Source organism: Scardinius erythrophthalmus (assembly GCF_964197995.2).
Source record: "Scardinius erythrophthalmus genome assembly, chromosome: 1".
Classification (NCBI taxonomy): domain Eukaryota; kingdom Metazoa; phylum Chordata; class Actinopteri; order Cypriniformes; family Leuciscidae; genus Scardinius; species Scardinius erythrophthalmus.
This window is the reverse complement of record NC_138221.1, coordinates 26394997-26417933: the sequence shown is the minus strand read 5'-3', so window position 1 is coordinate 26417933 and position 22937 is coordinate 26394997. Positions and strand designations below refer to the sequence as shown.

General features: G+C 37.9%; 2 protein-coding genes across 2 annotated transcripts in view; one reads left to right on the top strand and one right to left on the bottom strand.

Moving 5' to 3' along the window:
• engl (endoglin, like) overlaps positions 1–14358 on the top strand; it is a gene marked incomplete at its 5' end in the record, with an annotated part of 23458 nt that extends 9100 nt beyond the window's left edge. The window contains 8 exons of the mRNA XM_081373707.1: positions 412–561; positions 1121–1210; positions 4750–4956; positions 10964–11503; positions 12357–12426; positions 12521–12562; positions 13407–13502; positions 13602–14358. Of these exons, the coding sequence (XP_081229833.1) occupies positions 412–561; positions 1121–1210; positions 4750–4956; positions 10964–11503; positions 12357–12426; positions 12521–12562; positions 13407–13502; positions 13602–13720 (1314 nt within the window). The 3' untranslated portion in view covers positions 13721–14358. The remainder of the gene's footprint in view (positions 1–411; positions 562–1120; positions 1211–4749; positions 4957–10963; positions 11504–12356; positions 12427–12520; positions 12563–13406; positions 13503–13601) is intronic.
• On the bottom strand, positions 14098–22937 carry LOC308693698 (uncharacterized protein). The gene is made up of 7 exons (XM_081370789.1): positions 22737–22937; positions 21592–21746; positions 19201–19440; positions 17704–17861; positions 16634–16765; positions 16029–16194; positions 14098–14880 (listed from the first exon to the last, which is right to left on the bottom strand). The coding sequence occupies exons 3-7, from the start codon at positions 19385–19387 to the stop codon at positions 14681–14683; spliced, it is 843 nt and encodes a 280-aa protein (XP_081226915.1). The 5' UTR covers positions 19388–19440; positions 21592–21746; positions 22737–22937; the 3' UTR covers positions 14098–14680.

Genomic DNA, 22937 nt, shown 5'->3' with positions numbered 1-22937 from the left:
AACTTTCTATTCATCTAAATATTTAAATATATATATAATTTGATAAAGAATATAATATAATCACTGTTTTCACTAAAATATGAAGTAGCACAACTGTTTTCAACACTGGTAATAATCATAAATGTTTCTTGATCGTCAAATCATCATATTAGAATGATTTCTGAAGGATCATGTGACACTGAAGACTGGAGTAATGATTCAGCTTTGATCACAGGAATAAATTATATTTTAACATATATTCATATAGAAAACAGCTATTTTAACTTGTAATACAATTTTACTGTTTTTACTGTATTTTTGATCTAATAAATGCAGCCTTGGCGAGCTGAAGAGATTTCTTTCAATCTTTAAATCTTTTATTGAGTATCATATCACCAAGTTTGACTGATTGGATTGTTTGAACACACACAGATTTCGGCAGTGACGACAGTGACCCTGCGGGATCGCGACTGCAAGGCCGAATTCAACGGAAGCCATTTCCTGTTGGTTTTCCCAGTCATTTCCTGCGGGACGGAGGGAGAAATGGATGGAGCGAATGGAAGAGTTCATTACACAAACACGGTGAGAGAGAGAGAGAGAGAGAGAGAGAGAGAGAGAGAGAGAGAGAGAGAGAGAGAGAGAGAGAGAGAGAGAGAGAGAGAGAAGACACATAAATAATAAACATAATTATAATATGATTAAATGAATTTTAAAATGATTGTAATATTAATATAGCTGATGTAATTCTATGGTTTTCAGCACAAAATTCTGTTATACAACAGAAAAAGTGTAATTCAGTTTAATGCAGCGTCAGTTCATTGTGACTACTGATTTGTCAAGATCCATCAAATTATCATAAAATAGCATTTCGTTATGGTTATTTCTGATTTAGAGAAATAGATTAATTAAATCTGACCCGGGTCACGTCGTCTCGCTGTCACTCGGTTTGTTTGTGTGGTTGTATATGAAGGCATAACCGTGTAAGCTGTAACCACACACCAAAAACAGATGACCCGGGTCACACTGTGCCGAATCCAGCAGAGCAAAGCATTATCAGGTGTGGAGATGGGAACATCTTCAAAAGAAAATAGGGAAGAATGGTCCATTTCTTACCTGAATGTACTTTAATTGTGTTTTGAAGGTGTTCCTGTGGAAACAAAAACCATCGGAGGGTTTGAACAATGAGACGGACTGGGAGGGTTCAAATGGGATGAGTCTGCTGGCCGTTCATGTGAGTGTGGTTCAAACCCTAGTGCACTAAATGGGGAGCATTCGAACGGTGATGGAAACTGGAACCTCTTAATTGATTTTATGAGGACAGAATTATTTTTATCCAATGTTTTGGGTCACTTAGATGATTTGCTCAAAAAACATTTCTTATTGTTACTGATGCATCGAAGTTGAAATTCTGGGTCAAAAACTTTTCTTTTCTTTTGTATACTTCTATTAACATTAGACTTTTGATTTATTTCTTGAATTCTATTTATGCGCCGATTTTTTTTTTATCTCATTTAAACGATGGCTGTAGTAACTTCTTTTCATGACAGATTTATTCAGGCATACATTAAATAATGAGGAAATCAGGTTGAGTAAATGTATATGTAAAATGTATATGTAATACAATGCAGTGTGCTGTTCAAAATGTATCACGGTTTTTACAAACATATTAATTTTCTGGATTCTTTGATGAATACAAAGTTCAAAATAACTTTATTTTCACTGTTTCACGCTCAGAGGTCCTTACAGTGGACAGCTATTCAAAAAAGCTATTTCTTGCGTATGCATGGGTTTTGACTGCACAACTGCACATCAACCATTACAGTGGACACTAGTGCATCATCCTATACACTGCCACCAAGTGGTAAGCCTTTGATTGTGGATTTTTAAGTCAGATTGTGGACCACCAGTCAGAAATGGCAAGTTACTCCGAAATATCCATCCATTCCTTCTATCCTAGGAGACTCTTGCAGGCTAAAAAAAAAACTAAAAATAAATAAAGTTGTAACATCAAGTAACATGTAAGGAGTCATATCATTTTCCAAGTAGTGATTTTAGATTGGGAGGAAATTCTGATTAATTCTAATCATTCTAAATTGGACATCATGCATCACTAGCTATATTTCAGCTTCATTTCATTCTACTACTGTGACTGTTGTTCTTGAAAATACTTCATATGCAGTATCTTTTTGGGTTGTAAATAAATGTATTTGTGTTATTAGAATGTAATTTGCAGTTCAAAAAAGTAATCTGATTATGTAATGCATGTTACTTTTAATGCGTTACTTTACTCGTTACATAAAAAACAATATCTGATTATGTTGTGCACAATTTGTAATGCGTTACTTGTAAAAATCGAAAACATAATCTGATTACGTAATGCATGTTACTGATAATGCATTGTTATAGAAAAAGTAATCTGATTAAGTAATTTGTGTTATCTGTAATGCGTTACTTTACTCGTTACATCAAAAAATAATTTAATTACGTAATGCATGTTACTTGTAATGCGTTACTTTACTCGTTACATCAAAAAATTATTTAATTACGTAATGCACGTTACTTGTAATGCGTTACTTTACTCGTTACATCAAAAATATTCTAATTACGTAATGCACGTTACTTGTAATGCGTTACTTTACTCGTTACATCAAAAAATATTCTAATTACGGAATGCACGTTACTTGTAATGCGTTACTTTACTCGTTACATCAAAAAATAATTTAATTACGTAATGCATGTTACTTGTAATGCGTTACTTTACTCGTTACATCAAAAAATTATTTAATTACGTAATGCACGTTACTTGTAATGCGTTACTTTACTCGTTACATCAAAAAATATTCTAATTACGTAATGCACGTTACTTGTAATGCGTTACTTTACTCGTTACATCAAAAAATATTCTAATTACGGAATGCATGTTACTTGTAATGCGTTACTTTACTCGTTACATCAAAAAATTATTTAATTACGTAATGCACGTTACTTGTAATGCGTTACTTTACTCGTTACATCAAAAAATATTCTAATTACGTAATGCACGTTACTTGTAATGCGTTACTTTACTCGTTACATCAAAAAATATTCTAATTACGTAATGCACGTTAATTGTAATGCGTTACTTTACTCGTTACATCAAAAAATAATTTAATTACGTAATGCATGTTACTTGTAATGCGTTACTTTACTCGTTACATCAAAAAATTATTTAATTACGTAATGCACGTTACTTGTAATGCGTTACTTTACTCGTTACATCAAAAAATATTCTAATTACGTAATGCATATTACTTGTAATGCGTTACTTTACTCGTTACATCAAAAAATTATTTAATTACGTAATGCACGTTACTTGTAATGCGTTACTTTACTCGTTACATCAAAAAATATTCTAATTACGTAATGCATATTACTTGTAATGCGTTACTTTACTCGTTACATCAAAACATATTCTAATTACGTAATGCACGTTACTTGTAATATGTTACTTTACTCATTACATCAAAAAATAATAAATTTTTTTTCCCCTACCGTCTGAAAACATCTATAGATGTTGATTTCAGTTTGACTGTACATCGACATACTCTGGTAGACTGGAGGGAACATGAAGGTTTTCTACATAGTCTGAGTTGGGTTTCATCAGAGATGTTCCTTCACCAGATCTTTGGTGGAATCACGTCCTCATGTTCTGATCTCAAAGACAGGCGAAGTTCAACTTGTGTAAAGTTCTTTTGTCTGCTGGTTGAACAGGACCAAACTCAATTGCGTTTGAAATAATTGTAAGCATATTTATATATATATTATAGTTTTCACATGATTTTATAGAATTTTATTCATTGGTTTGATAAATACATACAGTATTGCTGTGTTTTTACTGTATTATGTTTAATACAGTGTATCTTCAGTAAAAACCAAAAATGCATACTGTCCATCTGAAAATCTCCTTGAAAAAAAGTTGACCTTGTTTTTCATGCCCTAAGAAAAACACATCCATCGAGGAAAATAATCCTGACTGTGGTTTTCATAATTCATGCATGAAAGGGTTAAATCTATTTATTAGAAATCTTTCGCTGCAAAAATGATTTTCTTTCTTTGTATGTTGGTCTTGTTTTCTACAGATATCTAAACGTTATTGAGTCAAGATACATGAACTTGAGATGCAAAATGACAGTCTTTTTTTCTGAAGCGAGTTTAAGCTTAAAACAAGAAATAAATATGGGGTCAGATGGGGTCAGAAAAATAATTCTCTTTAAAAGTAAGTTTATTTTACCGACGCCACTGATTCATTAGATATTATATTAACTAACATGAACTAAAAATGATCAATATATTTGTTACAGTATTTATTAATCTTTGTTAATGTTAGTTAATAAAAATACAGCTGTTCATTGTTTGTTCATGTTCACAGTGCATTAACTAATGTTAACAAATACAAACTTTGATTTTAATAACGTATCAGTATATGTTGAAATTAATATGAACTGAGATTAATAAATGCTGAAGAAGTATTGTTCATTCTTAGTTCATTAACTAAGGTAGTTTACTAATGTTATCTAATGAACCTTATTGTACCCTTAAACTCATTTTTTTCTTCAGAAAGCAAGACTTAAGTTATTTTGCTTTTTAAGTAAATGTATCTTGATTCAAGAATGTTTTGATATTTGTACTGAATAACACATTATGATTCACTGTTTGCTCTCACTTTTGATCAGTTGAATGCTGCTGTAAATTTGTGTATGATGCGGTTTCCTCTGGTGTGTTTGTGCTCAGATCAGCTGTGATTCGACTCTGTCGACTCTGGTGAGTCCATCAGACATGACTCCGTCGGCCCGTCCCGAGGAAGCTCTACGTCTCAGTCCGGCTGCGGCTCCTCCCTGGGTCCCACTGCTGTCCATGAAGCTGTTCGTGACCGAGGCCCTCGAGAGGAGACCCGTGGGGCCCTGCGTGATTAGCGCATACGACCGGCTCTATGTGCAGGTCAGTGCTGTCCAAGCGTGCCACACAAGTGCTGAAAGTGACTCTCGATCGCCCCCCGGTGGCTTGTCCCAGTACAGCTCATAAACCTCGAGTCTCGATCGCCCCCCGGTGGCTGTTCCCAGTACAGCTCATAAACCTCGAGTCTCGATCGCCCCCCGGTGGCTGGTCCCAGTACAGCTCATAAACCCCGAGTCTCGATCGCCCCCCGGTGGCTGGTCCCAGTACAGCTCATAAACCCCGAGTCTCGATCGCCCCCCGGTGGCTGGTCCCAGTACAGCTCATAAACCCCGAGTCTCGATCGCCCCCCCGGTGGCTGTTCCCAGTACAGCTCATAAACCTCTAGTCTCGATCGCCCCCCGGTGGCTGTTCCCAGTACAGCTCATAAACCTCGAGTCTTGATCGCCCCCCGGTGGCTGTTCCCAGTACAGCTCATAAACCTTGAGTCTCGATCGCCCCCCGGTGGCTGGTCCCAGTACAGCTCATAAACCCCGAGTCTCGATCGCCCCCCGGTGGCTGGTCCCAGTACAGCTCATAAACCCCGAGTCTCGATCGCCCCCCCGGTGGCTGTTCCCAGTACAGCTCATAAACCTCTAGTCTCGATCGCCCCCCGGTGGCTGTTCCCAGTACAGCTCATAAACCTCGAGTCTCGATCGCCCCCCGGTGGCTGTTCCTAGTACAGCTTATAAACCTCGAGTCTCGATCGCCCCCCGGTGGCTGTTCCCAGTACAGCTCATAAACCCCGAGTCTCGATCGCCCCCCGGTGGCTGGTCCCAGTACAGCTCATAAACCCCGAGTCTCGATCGCCCCCCGGTGGCTGGTCCCAGTACAGCTCATAAACCCCGAGTCTCGATCGCCCCCCGGTGGCTTGTCCCAGTACAGCTCATAAACCCCGAGTCTCGATCGCCCCCCCGGTGGCTGTTCCCAGTACAGCTCATAAACCTCTAGTCTCGATCGCCCCCCGGTGGCTGTTCCCAGTACAGCTCATAAACCTCGAGTCTCGATCGCCCCCCGGTGGCTGTTCCCAGTACAGCTCATAAACTTCGAGTCTCGATCGCCCCCCGGTGGCTGTTCCCAGTACAGCTCATAAACCCCGAGTCTCGATCGCCCCCCGGTGGCTGGTCCCAGTACAGCTCATAAACCCCGAGTCTCGATCGCCCCCCGGTGGCTGTTCCCAGTACAGCTCATAAACCTCGAGTCTCGATCGCCCCCCGGTGGCTTGTCCCAGTACAGCTCATAAACCTCGAGTCTCGATCGCCCCCTGGTGGCTGTTCCCAGTACAGCTCATAAACCCCGAGTCTCGATCGCCCCCCGGTGGCTGGTCCCAGTACAGCTCATAAACCCTGACTCTCGATCGCTCCCCGGTGGCTGGTCCCAGTACAGCTCATAAACCCCGAGTCTCGATCGCTCCCCGGTGGCTGGTCCCAGTACAGCTCATAAACCCTGACTCTCGATCGCTCCCCGGTGGCTGGTCCCAGTACAGCTCATAAACCCCGAGTCTCGATCGCTCCCCGGTGGCTGGTCCCAGTACAGCTCATAAACCCCGCCCTCCTCGTGAAGTCTAATGGACGCGAGGGAAACTAAACAATCAAATTACACTTCAAATACAGTTTTTTCAAAGATATTTTGTCATTATAGGTAGTTTTATCACGCTGATGTAAGTTCCCAGCCAGCACAGCCATGTGGGGCCCAAATGGGTTTGACCTGGGCTATCTAACTGGGACCCAGCCAGTTTTGTCCTCGGTTTCCATGTAGGCCCCACATGGGTTTGCCCAGATGAAGTGAACACTGCTTAGTGTGCACAGTACAGGCTGTTTAATGTAACACTGAATCAGTGTTGGAGGTAATGAGATAATTAAGTGATTGAATAATGATTAACCTGCTGTTAACAAGCAGAATCACTGAAGGAATGAGAAACACAAGAACTAGGCCTACTTCCAGCCACTGCCTTGGATGAAATCAACTGAAGATAAAATACATTACATCTCTCAAGATCTGATTAAACAACTCCACAAACAGCATTACCAGCTTCATGTATTACTAACCAGACTGACTTTATTTCTGCCAGACGTCTACAGAAGTTCTTATTGAGAATTAACAGAGGTTTAGATGTTGATTACTTATTTGAAAGTAATAGTTTGATTTGATGTTACCATTGTGGCGATCAGTGTGTGCTTTAGTCAGGCTCTTGACTTTTTAAACATTAGTTTTTCTCAGGCAGCTGTATCTGCTTGTTATGGTGAGAGAAAATATAATCAGATGCTGTAAGCTGCTTGATGATAAGAATATAGTCGTCGTCATGTAGTGGCTTAACTCACTGATATTATGTGTGAGGTTTATACAGGTAGTATGTCATTCATTTTGTTTTATTGTTGTGATTCTACAGCAAGAGATCCAGCACAGTTTAATCAGAACATCAATTGATTTTTAAAACCCCATTTACACATGTTAGACTACCGAAAGTTCTACTTGCACACAGACATCAAGAATCAGCATATTAATCTCAACAATGGTGACATGCTTCATGCTGCAATGCATTCTGAGTAGGGCTGGGCGATTTAAATCGCGATATTGTTATGCGCATCTCGTCAGTAAAGCCGGTTCCTTGATTAGTAGTAAATCGCCATCACCTGCTTTCAGATGGATCGGCATTTACTACAAAGAACCGTAGTTAACTGACAAGCTAAGCCATATCACATTAATATCGCGGACGTATCGCCAGCGATAATTAATGCGATATGGCTCAGCTTGTCAGTTAACTACGGCTCTTTGTACACAGCAAAAAACTCCAGTGTTAAATTAACACTCAAGAGTGTTTAAGTTAATGAGATAATTAAGTAATTAATTTAGTGATGATTGAACTTTATTGAAGACACCTGTTGTTAACAAGCAGAATCACTGAAGGAGAAAATCACAAATTGTAAGTTACCGTTATGACGATCAATGGTTGCTTTAGTTGGACTCTTGACCCAAAGATTATTAACTTTAGATTTTGTTTGTCTGTTGTTTCTGAATTATAATCACCAGTTGAACAAAGAAAAAAGTGATCTGATGGTGTTGGTTATGTTATGACAATCATCATTTGAACTTGATCACTGAACTCATTAAAATCCTTCTTTCTGACTTCGATGCCCAGAATTTTTTATATAATATAAAGGATTTCTTAAAAGTTGTTTTTTAACAAAAAAAAAAAAAATCATTCTTTTAGGCACACACAGATGTCAAGATTCAGTCTATGCATCTCAACAATGGTGAGGAGCAGAATATTCAATTAGGAAAAGTAAATTACATAGACAATTCAGATCATAATTTATTCATACCGCAATGCATGATGGGAGCCATTAATGAGTTGTGATTGGTGGCAGCCACTGCAACATGCTTTATTATTGTCACCATTGTTGAGATTCACAGGCTGATTATTGATGTCTGTGTTTTAAATGAATTTATCTGAATGTCTTTTGATCAGAACAATGTTCATTAAATATTTTGAATTATAAGTAAAGTACTTATAATCATAGGCTGAAGAATCACTAAACTGCTGCTAACAAGTTATGCTAAACTATCTCAATAAGTTTCCTTTTTCAGATCACAGCATGATTATGTCAAAACATAACCAACACTATAAGATAAGACTTTACTTTGTTCATGTAACTGTTATAAATCAATAACAGCAGACAAACAACAATAAATATTAAAGTAAACATATAATGGTCTAGATCCCAACTAAAGCAAACACCCATCACCTTAATGGTAACTTACAATTTGTGATTTTCTCCTTCAGTGATTCTGCTTGTTAACATCAGGTGTCTTCAATAATGCTCAATCATCACTAAATTAATCACTTAATTATCTCCTCAGCCCTAAATGCCGCTTCATCTGAAAGCAGGTGACGGCGATTTACTACTAATCAAGGAACCGGCTTTACTGACGAGATGCGCATAACAATATCGCGATTTAAATCGCCCAGCCCTAATTCTGAGTGCATCATATGAAACTTATCCATAGCTCCCAGAATGCATTGCACCATGAAGCATGTCACCATTGTTGAGATTCATATGCTGATTCTTGATATCTGTGTGCGAGTAAATCTTACAGGAGCCCAAAATATGTAAATGGTGTGTTAAAAATCATTTGACGTTCTGATTAAATTCTATTATTCTCTTACTGTAGAATCACAACAATAAAACAAAATGAATGACATACTACCTGTATAAACCTCACACATAATCAATGAGCTAAGCCACTACATGATGATTATACTCTTATCATCAATCAGCTTACAGCATCTGATTATATTTTCTCTTGCTGTTCTCGCCATAACAAACAGACACAGCTGCCTGAGAAAAACTAATGTTAAAAAGTCAAGAGCCTGACTAAAGCACACACTGATCGCCACAATGGTAACATCAAATCAAACTATTACTTTCAAATAAGTAATCAACATCTAAACCTCTGTTAATTCTCAATAAGAACTTCTGTAGACGTCTGGCAGAAATAAAGTCAGTCTGGTTAGTAATACATGAAGCTGGTAATGCTGTTTGTGGAGTTGTTTAATCAGATCTTGAGAGATGTAATGTATTTTATCTTCAGTTGATTTCATCCAAGGCAGTGGCTGGAAGTAGGCCTAGTTCTTGTGTTTCTCTTTCCTTCAGTGATTCTGCTTGTTAACAGCAGGTTAATCATTATTCAATCACTTAATTATCTCATTACCTCCAACACTGATTCAGTGTTACATTAAACAGCCTGTACTGTGCACACTAAGCAGTGTTCACTTCATCTGGGCAAACCCATGTGGGGCCTACATGGAAACCGAGGACAAAACTGGCTGGGTCCCAGTTAGATAGCCCAGGTCAAACCCATTTGGGCCCCACATGGCTGTGTTGGCTGGGTTTAAGCGTTTGTTTTTTTAAATAAGTTTGGTCTAAGTTAGTTATTTGATGCTATAAAAACGGAAATGTGACAGCTGTGATTGACAGCTTCTCTAAACGAAGTGTCACTGACTTTTTTGTGGGATTTTCGGGAGGAGATTGGAGCTTCAACTTTAAGTTCTACTTGTCCATAACTGTTTATTTCACACTGACACAATGAGTTGCTCTGCAGTAAACTTTGTATTAACCGATTCTGCGGGAGTGCTCCCGCGGTAACTACTGTGCAGGAGCAGGTCCCAAATCTGCGCAAGATGTCAGCGCCATGTTAAGACTTTGGCGGCTTCACTTTTCACCAATGGAAGAGAGTGAAGGGGCGGCGTCCATCTTTTTTCCCAGTCTATGGTGCTGTTGGCTGGGCTCCTGAAGGCCAGAGCTGCTGATAGATGCCGCTGGAGTCGATAACGGGATTACACCCGCTCAAGGACCCCAGACTCCTGTCGCCATGTGGAGCTTACAGTCAAGGCCACTAATGGACACACTCCACTGACTGTGTGTGTGCAGCTGAGTTTATATGAGTTTATATGAAACTCATGTGAAGTCAAATATACAAATGATGCCAACAAATAAAAAAAGATCGTTCAACATCGGCTAAATTTGCAGACCACCGACGCCTAGCAACAAGAATTCAACTGAAAATAACTAATTCAGTGACATACTATTATTAAATATGAGTAATTAAGAAAACTAAACCTAAACATATACAAATATTAGAGTTCAATTTTTCATGAGGTTGCTAGCGTGTTGTGGAAGGTTGCTGGGCTCTTGCTATGTGATTTTTTTGGGTGGTTACAATACTGTATTCTATAATTTCTCAAAAATAATTCTTAAGAAAAAGTGAATTTTAGCATCTATGTGGGTTTTTGGGGGGGTTGCTAGGCTGTTGCTATGTGGTTGCTAGGGTGGTTGGTAACCTGTTGCCATATGGTTGCTGGGGTGGTCTGTGTGGTTGCTAAGCTGTTGCTATGTGGTTTCTGGGGTGTTCTGGGAGGTTACTAGGCTGTTGCTGTGTGGTTGCCGGGGTGTTCAGGATGGTTTATAGGGTGCAGTGTTTGATTAACATAAGTTCTGTGTGTGTCTGTCAGATCTCGGTGGCGTATGGCGCTGCGGAGGCCGTGGAACTCCAGTCGTGTCTGGTTTCTCCTCTCTCAGACCCACAGGCTCACAGCGGCTGGTCAATCATCAGAGACTCCTGCCCGTCAGACCCGTCCTTCACACTTCTCCACGGAGAAGCCCTGGAACCAACAGACAGCCCAGAGAGTGAGAGCAACGGAGACGAGGAGGACGAGGAGAAGACTGAGAGACGGCCGACCCCTCGCTGGAGACACACAGGGGCCCGCAGAGGAGACGAGAGGGCCAGACGGTTTAAAGACAAGAGACCCGACAGAGTCAGAGCCAGGAAGGCCGAGGAGCGCAGGCGGAGGAGGAGGGATGATGGGCACGAGGGCGCACACACAGTGCGCTTCAGCTTCATCCTGCGGCCGGTCTATAATAACTCCATTCAGTTCCTGCACTGCCGGCTGCGCCTGTGTGCGGTGGACGAGGGGCCCTCGGGGGCCGACGCTCGGGTCTGTGCTCAGGGGCCTCGGATTCCTGCTCTCACACACACTCCTGCTTCTCAACAGGTACGGTTGGTGTCATTACCCATAGAAAATGGCTGCAAGCTCTTTGTCATATTTTTGATAACTGTCAACCTCAACTATATTAAATATCATACTGTATAGATCATAATATAGTTCATATAATATGAATTACTAGATTAAACATTATTATCTGATATATTAAAACATAACGTGTTAGTAATGAGTTCCAGAAACTTTAAATACCTTGAGTGTAAAGGTGTATCACATCAATATATATACAGTCAAACCAAAAATTATTCAGACACCAGATATAATTTTGTATATTTTTTTTACTATCTGTAAAATTTATAAACATTTGGGACCAAAAATGATTCAGACACTTTGACCTGACCATGTTTTGCTTAAGTTAAGCTTATGTTTTTCCTTTAATTGCTAATGCAACCTTTTTACACACAGACTGAACAGAATGAAGCATTGCTTGGTCATTGGTTGAGCTAAATGTGTATTATCTAATTTTGTAGTTAGATTTAACAGCTGACAGATATTCAACATGATTCATGTGTGAGACAGTCTAACAGAAGGATGGACAAAACCTGTGAAATATCAACTGATTTGATAACTCTGAGTTCTTGTCATATTTTATTACAATTTTCTAAACTATAGTGAATAAACTGTGATAATGTGAGAAATGTTGAAGGTGCCTGAATAAATTTTGGGTTGACTGTATGTATGTATATATATATATATATATATATATATATATATATATATATATATATATATATATATATATAGTATATCAAATATATGTAAAATTTACTAAAATAATGGAATGACACTGGAACCAGAACTATTAAAATCTTTATGATTCTTATCTTTCACCTTTCTCTTACAGTGTGAGGACAGAAATCTGTCTCGTCCCGTGTTGGTGACGTATCCTGTTGGGTTTCTGGCTCCCCCTGCTGGTCTGTACACATCAATGCAGCGTTGAACTTTCATTCACACAAACGTTTTGCATTACTCAGACTTGTGTTTGTTCTGTGTGTATGTGTGTTTCAGGTAAACTCACTGAGATGTCGAGACAGACTCCCACACACAGCGGTGCGTTACACCTCCTTTATTCTATTACTTGCACTCTTAAAAATAAGGCTCTGTATTGGCATCTCTTGTTCCATGAAGACCTTTTGAGTCTTTTTTAACACACAAAAGGTTCTTTATATTGGAAAAGGGTTCTTTAGATTTAAAAAAAAAGAAGAAGAAAAAAACGAAAAAAAGTTTATTGTAAGACCTTTTCACTAATGTTTTTTTGTGAACTAGAAATCCCAGATAGCAAGCAACCATCGAAAAACAATGTTAAATCAATATTATTGTGTCAATGTTAACTTCACTGAATCAACATCACTTCTGCCCCCGCAATTAATGTTCAAAATATGTTGAAATTTCAACAAAACATCAATGGTAATGGTATTGAATCTTGTGATGTTGCTTCAACATCATGCTTGCACTATCAGAAAATGAAACACAACTGCATATAAAAGGCAATAAAACTCTCAAGATCTCAGCAAATTGCATTACCAGCTTCACTTATTACTTAACCAGACTGACTTTATTTATGTAATACATCTACAGAAGTTAGTAAAAATATGTGGTCACCAATCACCATTATGGTGATCAGTGTTTCAGTTGGACAGTTTGACTCTTAGCTTGTAATGGGAGTTTATGGTCTTTGTAATACTGTTTACCAAAATGCATAATTCGTTGCAAAGAAAGCCAGAAACAAAGATGATCAGTTGATATAGTTTTCATAATCATAATGTAGAATAATTCACTAATCTTATACCTGACCAAAAATGGCTATTTGCTATTAATGGATTATATCTATTCACCAACAATACTTTCTTGCAACAGATCAGACTTTATGAAGTGTGCTGTGGCTTGTGTTCAGGTGCAGACGAGGGTCCTGTGCTGGCGGTCGTGTTCGCTGCGTTTGTGCTGGGTTTGTTCCTGATGGGGGCGCTGTGGTGCATCTACTCTCAGACTGGTACTGATCTCTCTGTGATCTCCTAACGCAAATGATCATGTAACGCTTGCTACATGACGGCTGGCCATTAAAAACACGCTTGTTGGTTGTCACTGTCAGGGAGGCGTGATTTAACCCAGACAGAGAGCCGGTTTTATGGAGACATCGGGGCAGAACACGGCTTCAGAAACCCGCCGACACTGATGGAGCAAACCAGCGGTTTCCACCAGGCCAACTAAAGATACAACACGACCGTCAATGTGAAATAAAGCACTATCATGTGATTTCTGCTTTTGTTTACAGCTGAATTCGTCTATCACTGTTCTGAGGTGCTTGTGGCCTAACGATGGATCCTCGTTTCTGCCACGGAATAAAAGAATAAAAAGGTAATTATGACTTTTTATCTCACAGTTCTGTTGATAAATAAACTCGGAATTGTGAGAGGAAAAGTCAGAATTGAGAGATCACCTTTTTGTTTTATTTTGTGGCGGAAACAAGTGTCATCTGTAGGCGTAATGATTTTACTTGCTGCTTTTGTTTTGCTGCTAAAGTAACATTATGTGAAACGATCTTAAATGTTCTTTATTTAATTTTCACTCCTTTAAGTGTTTTTATTGTAGTGTTGTAGTCCTAACATATGTCTTTAAGTGTCACTATTAAAGAAATAAACTCAGACAGTAGGGTTGGGAAGGATCTTAATTATCATTTGTATCAGTTCTGTACATCACTTTCACTTACAAAACTACATATAAACTTCTGCTGAGAGCATGAGAATACAAAAAAACCTTGAGTACTGTCACAAAGCTGAAATTTTACAGTTGATGTTCTTATAAGCCTAGTTGCATTTCTGTATTTGTTATTAAAAGTCACATCATGGATATCGGGATGATTCTTGATCATTTTGAAATCAGAGTTTGAGGTTCTTCCTCATGATTATGACGTCACAACCATCAACACACCACATGACACATGAAGAGCCAATTATACCAGGCCTCAAAGCTATTCAGTATGTGATGTGAACAAATTATGCAGACTCATTTCACAATGCAATAACGTGTGCAGTTACACAAAAGCAAATGTTTTGTAAGCAACAACAACATTAGACAGAGAACTTTAGCAACACCAGGTGTGTGTGTGTGTGTGTGTGTGTGTGTGTGTGTGTGTGTGTGTGTGTGTGTGTGTGTGTGTGTGTGTGCTGCTCAGGTCCCATGGTACAGTCCGCTGTGGTTCTCTGAGTGAGTCTGTAGGTGGCGCTGTAGGTCCATTCTCCTCTGGAAGGTGTGTGAGCAGTGCGGGCAGCTGAACGGCTGAAAGCTGCTGTGTTTTCTGCTGTGTGTGATCAGATTAGAGCTCTGACTGAACGCTTTACCGCACACCACGCACACATGAGGCTTCTCACCTGAGAGATCACACACACACACACACACATTAGCTCAGCCTTACTGTCTACTTTCTACACAGGCAGCTAACTGATAACATCCGTGACATAACCAGGCGCGATGTGATCAAATCTAGCCAGCGACAAGATCATCTGTCCACAACAGACGCAAATAAATATTTGAAAAAAAATCACACCCAATCAGAAGTGAGTGTGGGCGGGGACTAGAAGTGACTACACTCGCAACGAAATAGATAGGTGATAAGAAAATAATATAATTATTATCGTTTTAACATTATTACTGAGTGTCTGAAACAGTCTCTGTGGTAGAATACGCTTGTTTGTTAACATTGTGCTCAAAGTTTGAACGTTTTTGTTTCCTTTAATTTATTTTCGAGATCTGAGGTGAGTTATCCAAATAGGCTAGGCTACATCATCAAATCTGAACTATCTTTTGGGAAAATCACTTTCATCAATTTTACATAATCTTTACATTTTAATCTATTATTCTGTCATTTTTGCTTAATAAAATATAATTGAGTGTTTTAGAAATACTTTATTCCTCTGTTAAACCCCTTCGGCTTGAATATTTTTCATTTGTAAGCAACACTATCTGCTGAATAAATTATAAATAAAGGTTTCAGTCCAATCTAAGGGGCCCTTTACACGACAACTAAAAACAGAAAACTTTTTTATGCATTTTGGCTGTTTTGTGGGCCTGGAAATGCAAAAATTTATTATTACTGAGTATCTGAAACGATCTCTGTGGTAGAATACACTTGTTTGTTAACATTGTGCTCACAGTTTGAACGTTTTTGTTTCATTTAATTTATTTTAAAGGAAAAGTTAGTAGTTCACACAAAATTATATTCACAAAATATATTCTTTTGTCCATTAAGTAAAGCACATAATCATACCTTTAGATAATTGTCGTACCCTGCCTACGTCATATGTTGTTGTTGTTTCAGTGCGACGTCGCAGAAATAACCGTTTCTAAAATAAAATAGTCGCACGTATCGAAAAAACTGATTAAAGATGCCCTTTATTGTGTCGCTGGGTCGAGTCTGGTTGGGACATGATGTGTTAATATTCAGTTAAAAAGAAAATATCATTAGCTTAGAGTAAAAGCATTAGAAGTCAATGGAAAGCTCATTATGTGTGTATTTTACCAGTGTGTATGAAGGTGTGTTTCTTCATGTCAGATTTCTGGTGGAACCTCTTCCCGCAGAAGGGACACGGGTACGGTCGCGTGTCCGAGTGAATGAGCAGGTGAGTGGACAGAGTCGACGACCTCTTGAACACCTTCCCACAAACCTTACAGCCAAAACTCCTCTCCTGAAACACACACACAAACACACAGCTTACATTCTGCCCTTATATTCATTTATGCAGTACACTGAATATTTTCTGTATGAATGATATCTGGACAACCCGATAAGTACTCTTAAGTATTATTCGATCAGACTATAAATAACTAGCCTATTATTTTTTATTTCAGAGATGATAACCATGCCACTCGCTGAATTAAACATATGCTGCTACTACTTCATGTACTTAAAAAAAAAAAGTAGGTAGTACATATTTTCATTTTAAATTTAGTTACAATTTTAGTAATTTTGTTGTGTTTTTGTCATTTTTATTAGTTTTTTTTTAACTTAAATTTAGCCTATAGTTATAGTTATAGATATTTAAGTGCATAAAGTTACACAAATGTTTCCTGGGTAACTAGCTGAAGTAAAATAAGTTTTAAAATAAGTTTCTTTAGTCTACTCACCCTGAGGGGTCCTGGATGTCTGTACCCATAATGCTGCTGGGCGTGGCTCGTGGAGCCAGCCAATGGGAGAGCAGCCCTGTTGACATGTGACTTGCACAAACGAGATGTCAAACCTACAGCAGAAGAAAGAACCTACAGAAGACACAGTAATAGTAATATTAATATATCACACAATATCACCAGTGATGGAAATGGCATTGATCAGAAACACACATCAGAACAATGCGACACAATCTCATGTGATCATATGCAAATCCCATTTGAGGTTTAAAACGTGCATGTGCTCATGAAATGTTCAAAAACCACACAAAAACCACATGTAATTCTGAGTAAGTTGTAAATGTGTGAAAATCATGTCAGGTGATCAGATCAGGACTAGCGCATCATCAAATCTGAACTATCTTATGGGAAAATCAGTTTAATCAATTATACATAATCTATTATTCTTTAATTTTTTGCTTTATAAAATATAATTTACTGTACTTTATTCCTCTCTTAAATCCCTTCGGCTTGTATCTTTTCCATTCGTGACCCACTCGATCTGCTGAATAAATAAGTGGCCGTTTACACGACACACTTTGCAGCTAAAAAGACAACTTTTTATAAGTTTTGGCTGTTCATTTACACAACAGTTGTGTTTGTGGGCCTGAAAATACAAACTTTTGAAACCGGTTTCAAAGTGCAAGTTTTTGAAAAACGGTCTCTGTGTAAACGACAAAAAACATGAATCTCTGAAGACGATGACGTCATGCACGTGTGTATTACGTGTTCAGTCTATAGTGTTTCATCGCCATCTACTGGCCTGGCAGCAGAATACAGCGTTTTTAGTCGTTTTCGCAGATCCGTGTGAATAATGGGGATCGTTTTGACAATTGTGTCGTCTGAACGCATAAAACTCAAAGGATAAACTTCTCAGTTTTAAGCATATCATTGTTGTGTAAATGTTCCCTGAATGTATTTGTTCATTTGTTCTCTGCTGAAGAGCTGATGATTTCAGTCAGGTGTGTTCAATAAAGGACACACACACACACACACACACACATGTGCAGGAGCAGGACTGAGTTCCTCACCTTCTCACAGAGTGGACACTCGCACAGCGGCGTCTGGACGTTGGTCATCTGATGGTGACTGAGTAAAGCCTGAATCAGACGCTCAAGATCGCTCGGTCTCTCCACAGCAGCAGAAGACAACGACAGGTCAGACGAATAAACATCAGGCTGCTTCACCGCTATCACACACACACAACAGAATAGAAGAAGTTGTGTTTTCTTCTTAGTATGCAATTATGATGACTTAAAATAAAACAATGTTACTAGCCAGGTGATGTGTGCTTTCGAAACAACGCAATGAAGCTTCTAAACATTTAGAAATCTGCTTTCACTCAGCGTTTCAGAGCTTTTTTCAAACTCGTCAAGTCACATGATTTCATCAAACGAGGCTTTGTTACGTAATTTGGTCCGAACCTTGATTTGACCTAGTTTGCCAAGCCCCGCCTTATAACAGACAAAACAAGCACTACAAAATAATAATAATGTTAGAGAACCATCATATTTAATTAGTTATATTACATTTAATAGATTACAATTTCATGAAAATGTGATTGGTTTGTAAGAGGTGTGATGATACATGTTTTTGTTGCATTTACACAGTTTTGACCAGCAGGTGGCGCCAGCCTGTGGTGTTTAGAGCGCTTGGAAACAACAGTTCAATTAATCCAGAGTTTTTGAAAAGCTTTGTTTCACCTCTCACCACTGTTTGTCAAACTTTTGAGCAGTATTAGACAAGGATTTAAAGGCATACTATGCAGTTTCTGTCAGTCCCCTAGAGTCGCTGTGGAGTACTTGTGTTTAACGTTACTGTCGTAAATACCACTCACGCAGAGCTGTCTCTGCACTCTTCGGACCGCGCTTTCTTCATCGACTCTGCCATGATTCACGTCTGTAATGCGTGTGAGCATCTTCCATAGAGGCTGCTCCATATGTTGTTGATGTGTGTGACCCCCCCCCCCCCAACCCCGCGCTTTGGTATCGGGATGTTTCGCCCTAATACGAGTTCGTTTACCATCGAAATGACTTTGAAGCTGTTATATTAAGGTACAAATCTTGCATAGTGTGCCTTTAATCATTTCTGCAGCACATTCATTTAATCACTAACATCGCTCCTCTTCCCTATTAATTCTCTCCGCAAGGCATTATGGGAAATGTACTCTTAAAGATGAACAGCATAATATCAAGGCGTCACGCTGAGACATGGTGTGATTTATTCACAATAGAAAAGAATAGTTAGTGGTGAGGTATTTAGTTAGGCTAATGAAAAAAATATCATAATGACTCATTCAAGTTGTTATGATTGTATCAATTCATGGCAGTCATTTATGGGAGATTTGTTCATGATAAGTTCTCATGAGTGCTAATTTTCTCATGATTAAAAGTTGTAATTCAGATCCTATTTTCATTATGAGTGTCTTTAGATGTGATGAGAAACTCCCACAATGGAAGTGTTTCATATCGTGCTGGATCTGCCCCAGTACCGCAGTCACTGCTGGTGTTGATCTGGTGTTTGTGTACCTGGTGTGTGTTCGGCTTCAGCTCCATCAGTGCTGTTATCGGTCCAGCACACAGACGGCCGGCTGCTGGCGGAGGAGGAACCGGGCAGCAGCTCCAGAGCCTGTGATTGGTCAGGAGGCTGAGAGTGGGCGGGGTGTGTGGAGTGATGCCCCGCCCTCTTGCTTCTAACTAAAAATGAGCGAGGCATTTCATCAGAGGGAATGAATCCACGACGGGCGACGGGCGAGGTCAGATTACAATCTGAAATGAAAGCACAACAAATCCGAAATGTTTTATTACTATGAATACGTTATTAATTAGTTAATTAGTTCAATATAATATAAGATAATTATACTGTACAGCCAAAAACAAACTTAATTTCATTATTTCCCTGTTATCACTGTAAAGCTGCTTTGAAACAATCTGTATTGTAAAAAGCGCTATTTTAATAATGGTGAATATAATAGGCTATAATATAATCTAATATAATATAATATATAAATGTATTCATAATATTATATAATAATTAGCATCAGTATTGTTATTTTTTGTATTGTTATATTGTCAAAAGGTAAATGAAGGTAAATACTTATATCATAGGACAAATATGAATATACAGAAATTATTCATAATATTAAACATATTATAATATACTGTACTGTTTTTTTTAATTAATTCTCCACATCAGAAGATTAACGAACCAATAAATGAAGGTAAATACTATAAAAATATAGTATAATATAATGCATATAAAAATGTTAATATATGAATATAAATTATCATTAAATAGAAAGTATTCATCATAATAAACAAAATCAATGTATTTAATATAATAATTAGTATTGTTATTTTGCTTAATAATCCACATTATGAAATATAAAATATTGATATGACTATATAGAATTTTTTTATAGATAATATTTGAATATATAGAAATTATCCTAGTGAACATAATCTAAAATACATGTATACAAAATATAATAATTAGTATCAGTATTTTTATTTTGCTTAATTCTGCAAATCATAGATAAATTATCCAATAAATGAAAGTAAATACTATTAAATTTCATGTAATAATATATAAGTATCAATACAAAAAGTCGGATTATGCAGAAACTGTCAGAATATACATTTATTCATAATATAATAATTAGTATCAGCATATTATTTTGATCAATTCTCCAAATCATAATAAGGATGAACCAATAAACGAAAAGAAATGGTGAATTATTGTGAGAATATAAACATGTGATCCTGATATAGATGTATGCGAGTCTTGTTTTGCAGAAATACAGGTATAATCTAGTGAAACAGATTGAGTGTTCAGTGTGTGTGGTTGAGTGTGTTGCAGCTGTCGAAGAGTGAATTCAGTTAAAGACCACAGAATCTGAGGTTTAGAGACGTGAAACACCTGCGCCGGCTCGCTCACCTGCAGCTCAATATCTTATTCAAAAACCCTCCGTAGAATTTATTTAATATATTCATCTCTTATTCATTCTTATTCATCTCTTTAATAACTAAAACTCACAACACTTTGACAAGTTTGCTCTGAACAGGTGCGTTACATAATGTTTAAATGCATAAACTGAATCTTACCAACTAAGCGATATTATGTTCAAAAGACGTCTTTTCACGGTCTTAGTCACAAAAGCGTATGTTGAAAAGACGTCCACTGAGGAGCCAGAATGAAAGTTTTCATGACGTCTTTTTTTTTTTACGTGTTCTGCACATCTGATATAGACATTCATGGATCCTCTGTTCAAGGTTAAAAAGTTAAAATGAGTTAATTGTGGATGTGGACATATTTCCAACATCATTTAAGGTCTCATTTAGATATAATTTATACTGTTTCTGGACCAAATAAACACTTTCAGGATGCACTGAATTAAAATGTAATTTCCATCTGTTATTGCAAAGCAACTCCCAGACAGTGTGTGTTTGTCCAAAAATCATGAAAATAAAAAAAAACTCACTCACACTTTATGACAAAAAATATATGATTATATGATATGATTCATGATAAAACTATACTAAACTAAACCAATAAGCACATATTAAAAGTTGTTGTTGATGCACTCGTGCATGCGACACCTTAATCGCAAACAACGAGAACGACATAAAATATAAAATATAATTTTAGTTTATAATAATAATAATAATAAGTTTTTAATTACGATTAATCATGACTAATCACAGAAAAAACGTGTGATTAGTCTAGTCAATTTTCTTAGCACTAATTAAAAGTTGTTTTTGATGCAATAATGCATGCGACACCGTTGCATTAATTGCAAAAAACGAGAATGACAAGAAAAAACTCTTTAAAATCAAAAGAATTTAGATGTGCAAACATGTTCAATTTCTTTTCGTCTTTCTGTGAGTATTTAGCTGAGTGTGTGTCGGCGTCAGACTCACCGGTGGGCGTCCGGGCGATGAAGACGCATCTGCTTGATTGAGTTGTGATTCAGTGAAGCTTCTCCAGACTCAGGCGAGAGGAACGGCCTCACAGGAAGTGTGAACATGTGTCCTCACGAGACTTCAAATCAGGACGCCTGGTAAATCTGCTCGTTCTGCATCACGGCCATTCAGGATAAAAGAGCCAATCCATGTCAAATTCATACGGCATCATAACTGATTACGTCTCATATGTTCTCTGTTAAATGTTAAAGTATCAGAGGTTTCTCTTACAATTCCTCAGGAGAAATAAAACGGACTCAAACGAGCCACTAAGAGTCTATACAGCTGTAAAATGAATGTGAAGAGCAGCTCAGATCATTTGAAATTGACTTTTGGTTATAAACTTAAAGCATTGTTGAGATCTTTTCTGATGCAAAAGTGATGTTCTTTCTCAGTTTTGTTGTCTTGTTTTCTTGTTGAAACATCCTTAAATCAAGATACGCTCTTAAAAATAAAGGTTCCAAAAGGTGGTTTTCACAGCGATGCCATAGAAGAACCATTTTTTTGTTCCTTTCAGTGAACAGTTCTTAAAATAAGGTTTTTTCTTATTGTGAAGAACATTTACATAAAAAAATCTAAAGAACTTTTTTCCACAATAAAGAACCTTTTGTGGAATGGAAAGATTCCATGTACTGTACAGGGAACCTTCAATGCCAATAAAGAAATTTATTTTCCAGAGTGTACATTTACATGAGATGCAACATGACAAATTATAAGAAAATACTATCCATATATTGAATGCGTAAAATGTGAAAAAATATCTTACCAAATTGGTAAAAAAAAAAAAAAAAGTGTTATCCCTTTGAATTAAGCTTCTTTTACTGACCCCACTAGCAGATATTTGTTCTGGTTTTAAGCATTAACTCACATCATGTTGATCAGTTTCTTGGAAAACAAGACTTCTTATCTTGTCATTTTACACGCAAACAAGACAACCCCCCCCCCCCCCACACCCCACACTTTTTGCAGAGAATATGAGTTCAAACCTCTCCACGTTTATTTTACAGCTCTTTACTCTAACTAGACACTATTGGATCATTTGGGTCATTTTGAGGAAGAAACAAACATCTGACACTAAAACACCATTGAGATGAAAGACTAACCTCTGATCAATACAGTGTTCTTCTGGGAGATCATTTGACTTCTCCAGGACTTCATACGAACATCAACTCCTCTCTGTTCTTATATGACCGATCAGATGATTAAAAAAAACAATGAATATAGCAGCTGTGAGAGACGCTGGGTTAAAGAAACTTCTTGAGACCACAGAGATGTGAAACGCTGCACCCACAACGACCCACTGT

Excerpts from the sequence above, each read along its gene's own strand:
- LOC308693698 (XM_081370789.1), bottom strand. The coding sequence starts at position 19,387 with ATGCCTCGCTCATTTTTAGTTAGAAGCAAGAGGGCGGGGCATCACTCC. Across the intron at positions 16,766-17,703 it reads AGTGTCCACTCTGTGAGAAG|GTTCTTTCTTCTGCTGTAGG; the intron begins GTGAGGAACTCA and ends TGTCTTCTGTAG. Across the intron at positions 16,195-16,633 it reads GACATCCAGGACCCCTCAGG|GAGAGGAGTTTTGGCTGTAA; the intron begins GTGAGTAGACTA and ends TGTGTGTTTCAG.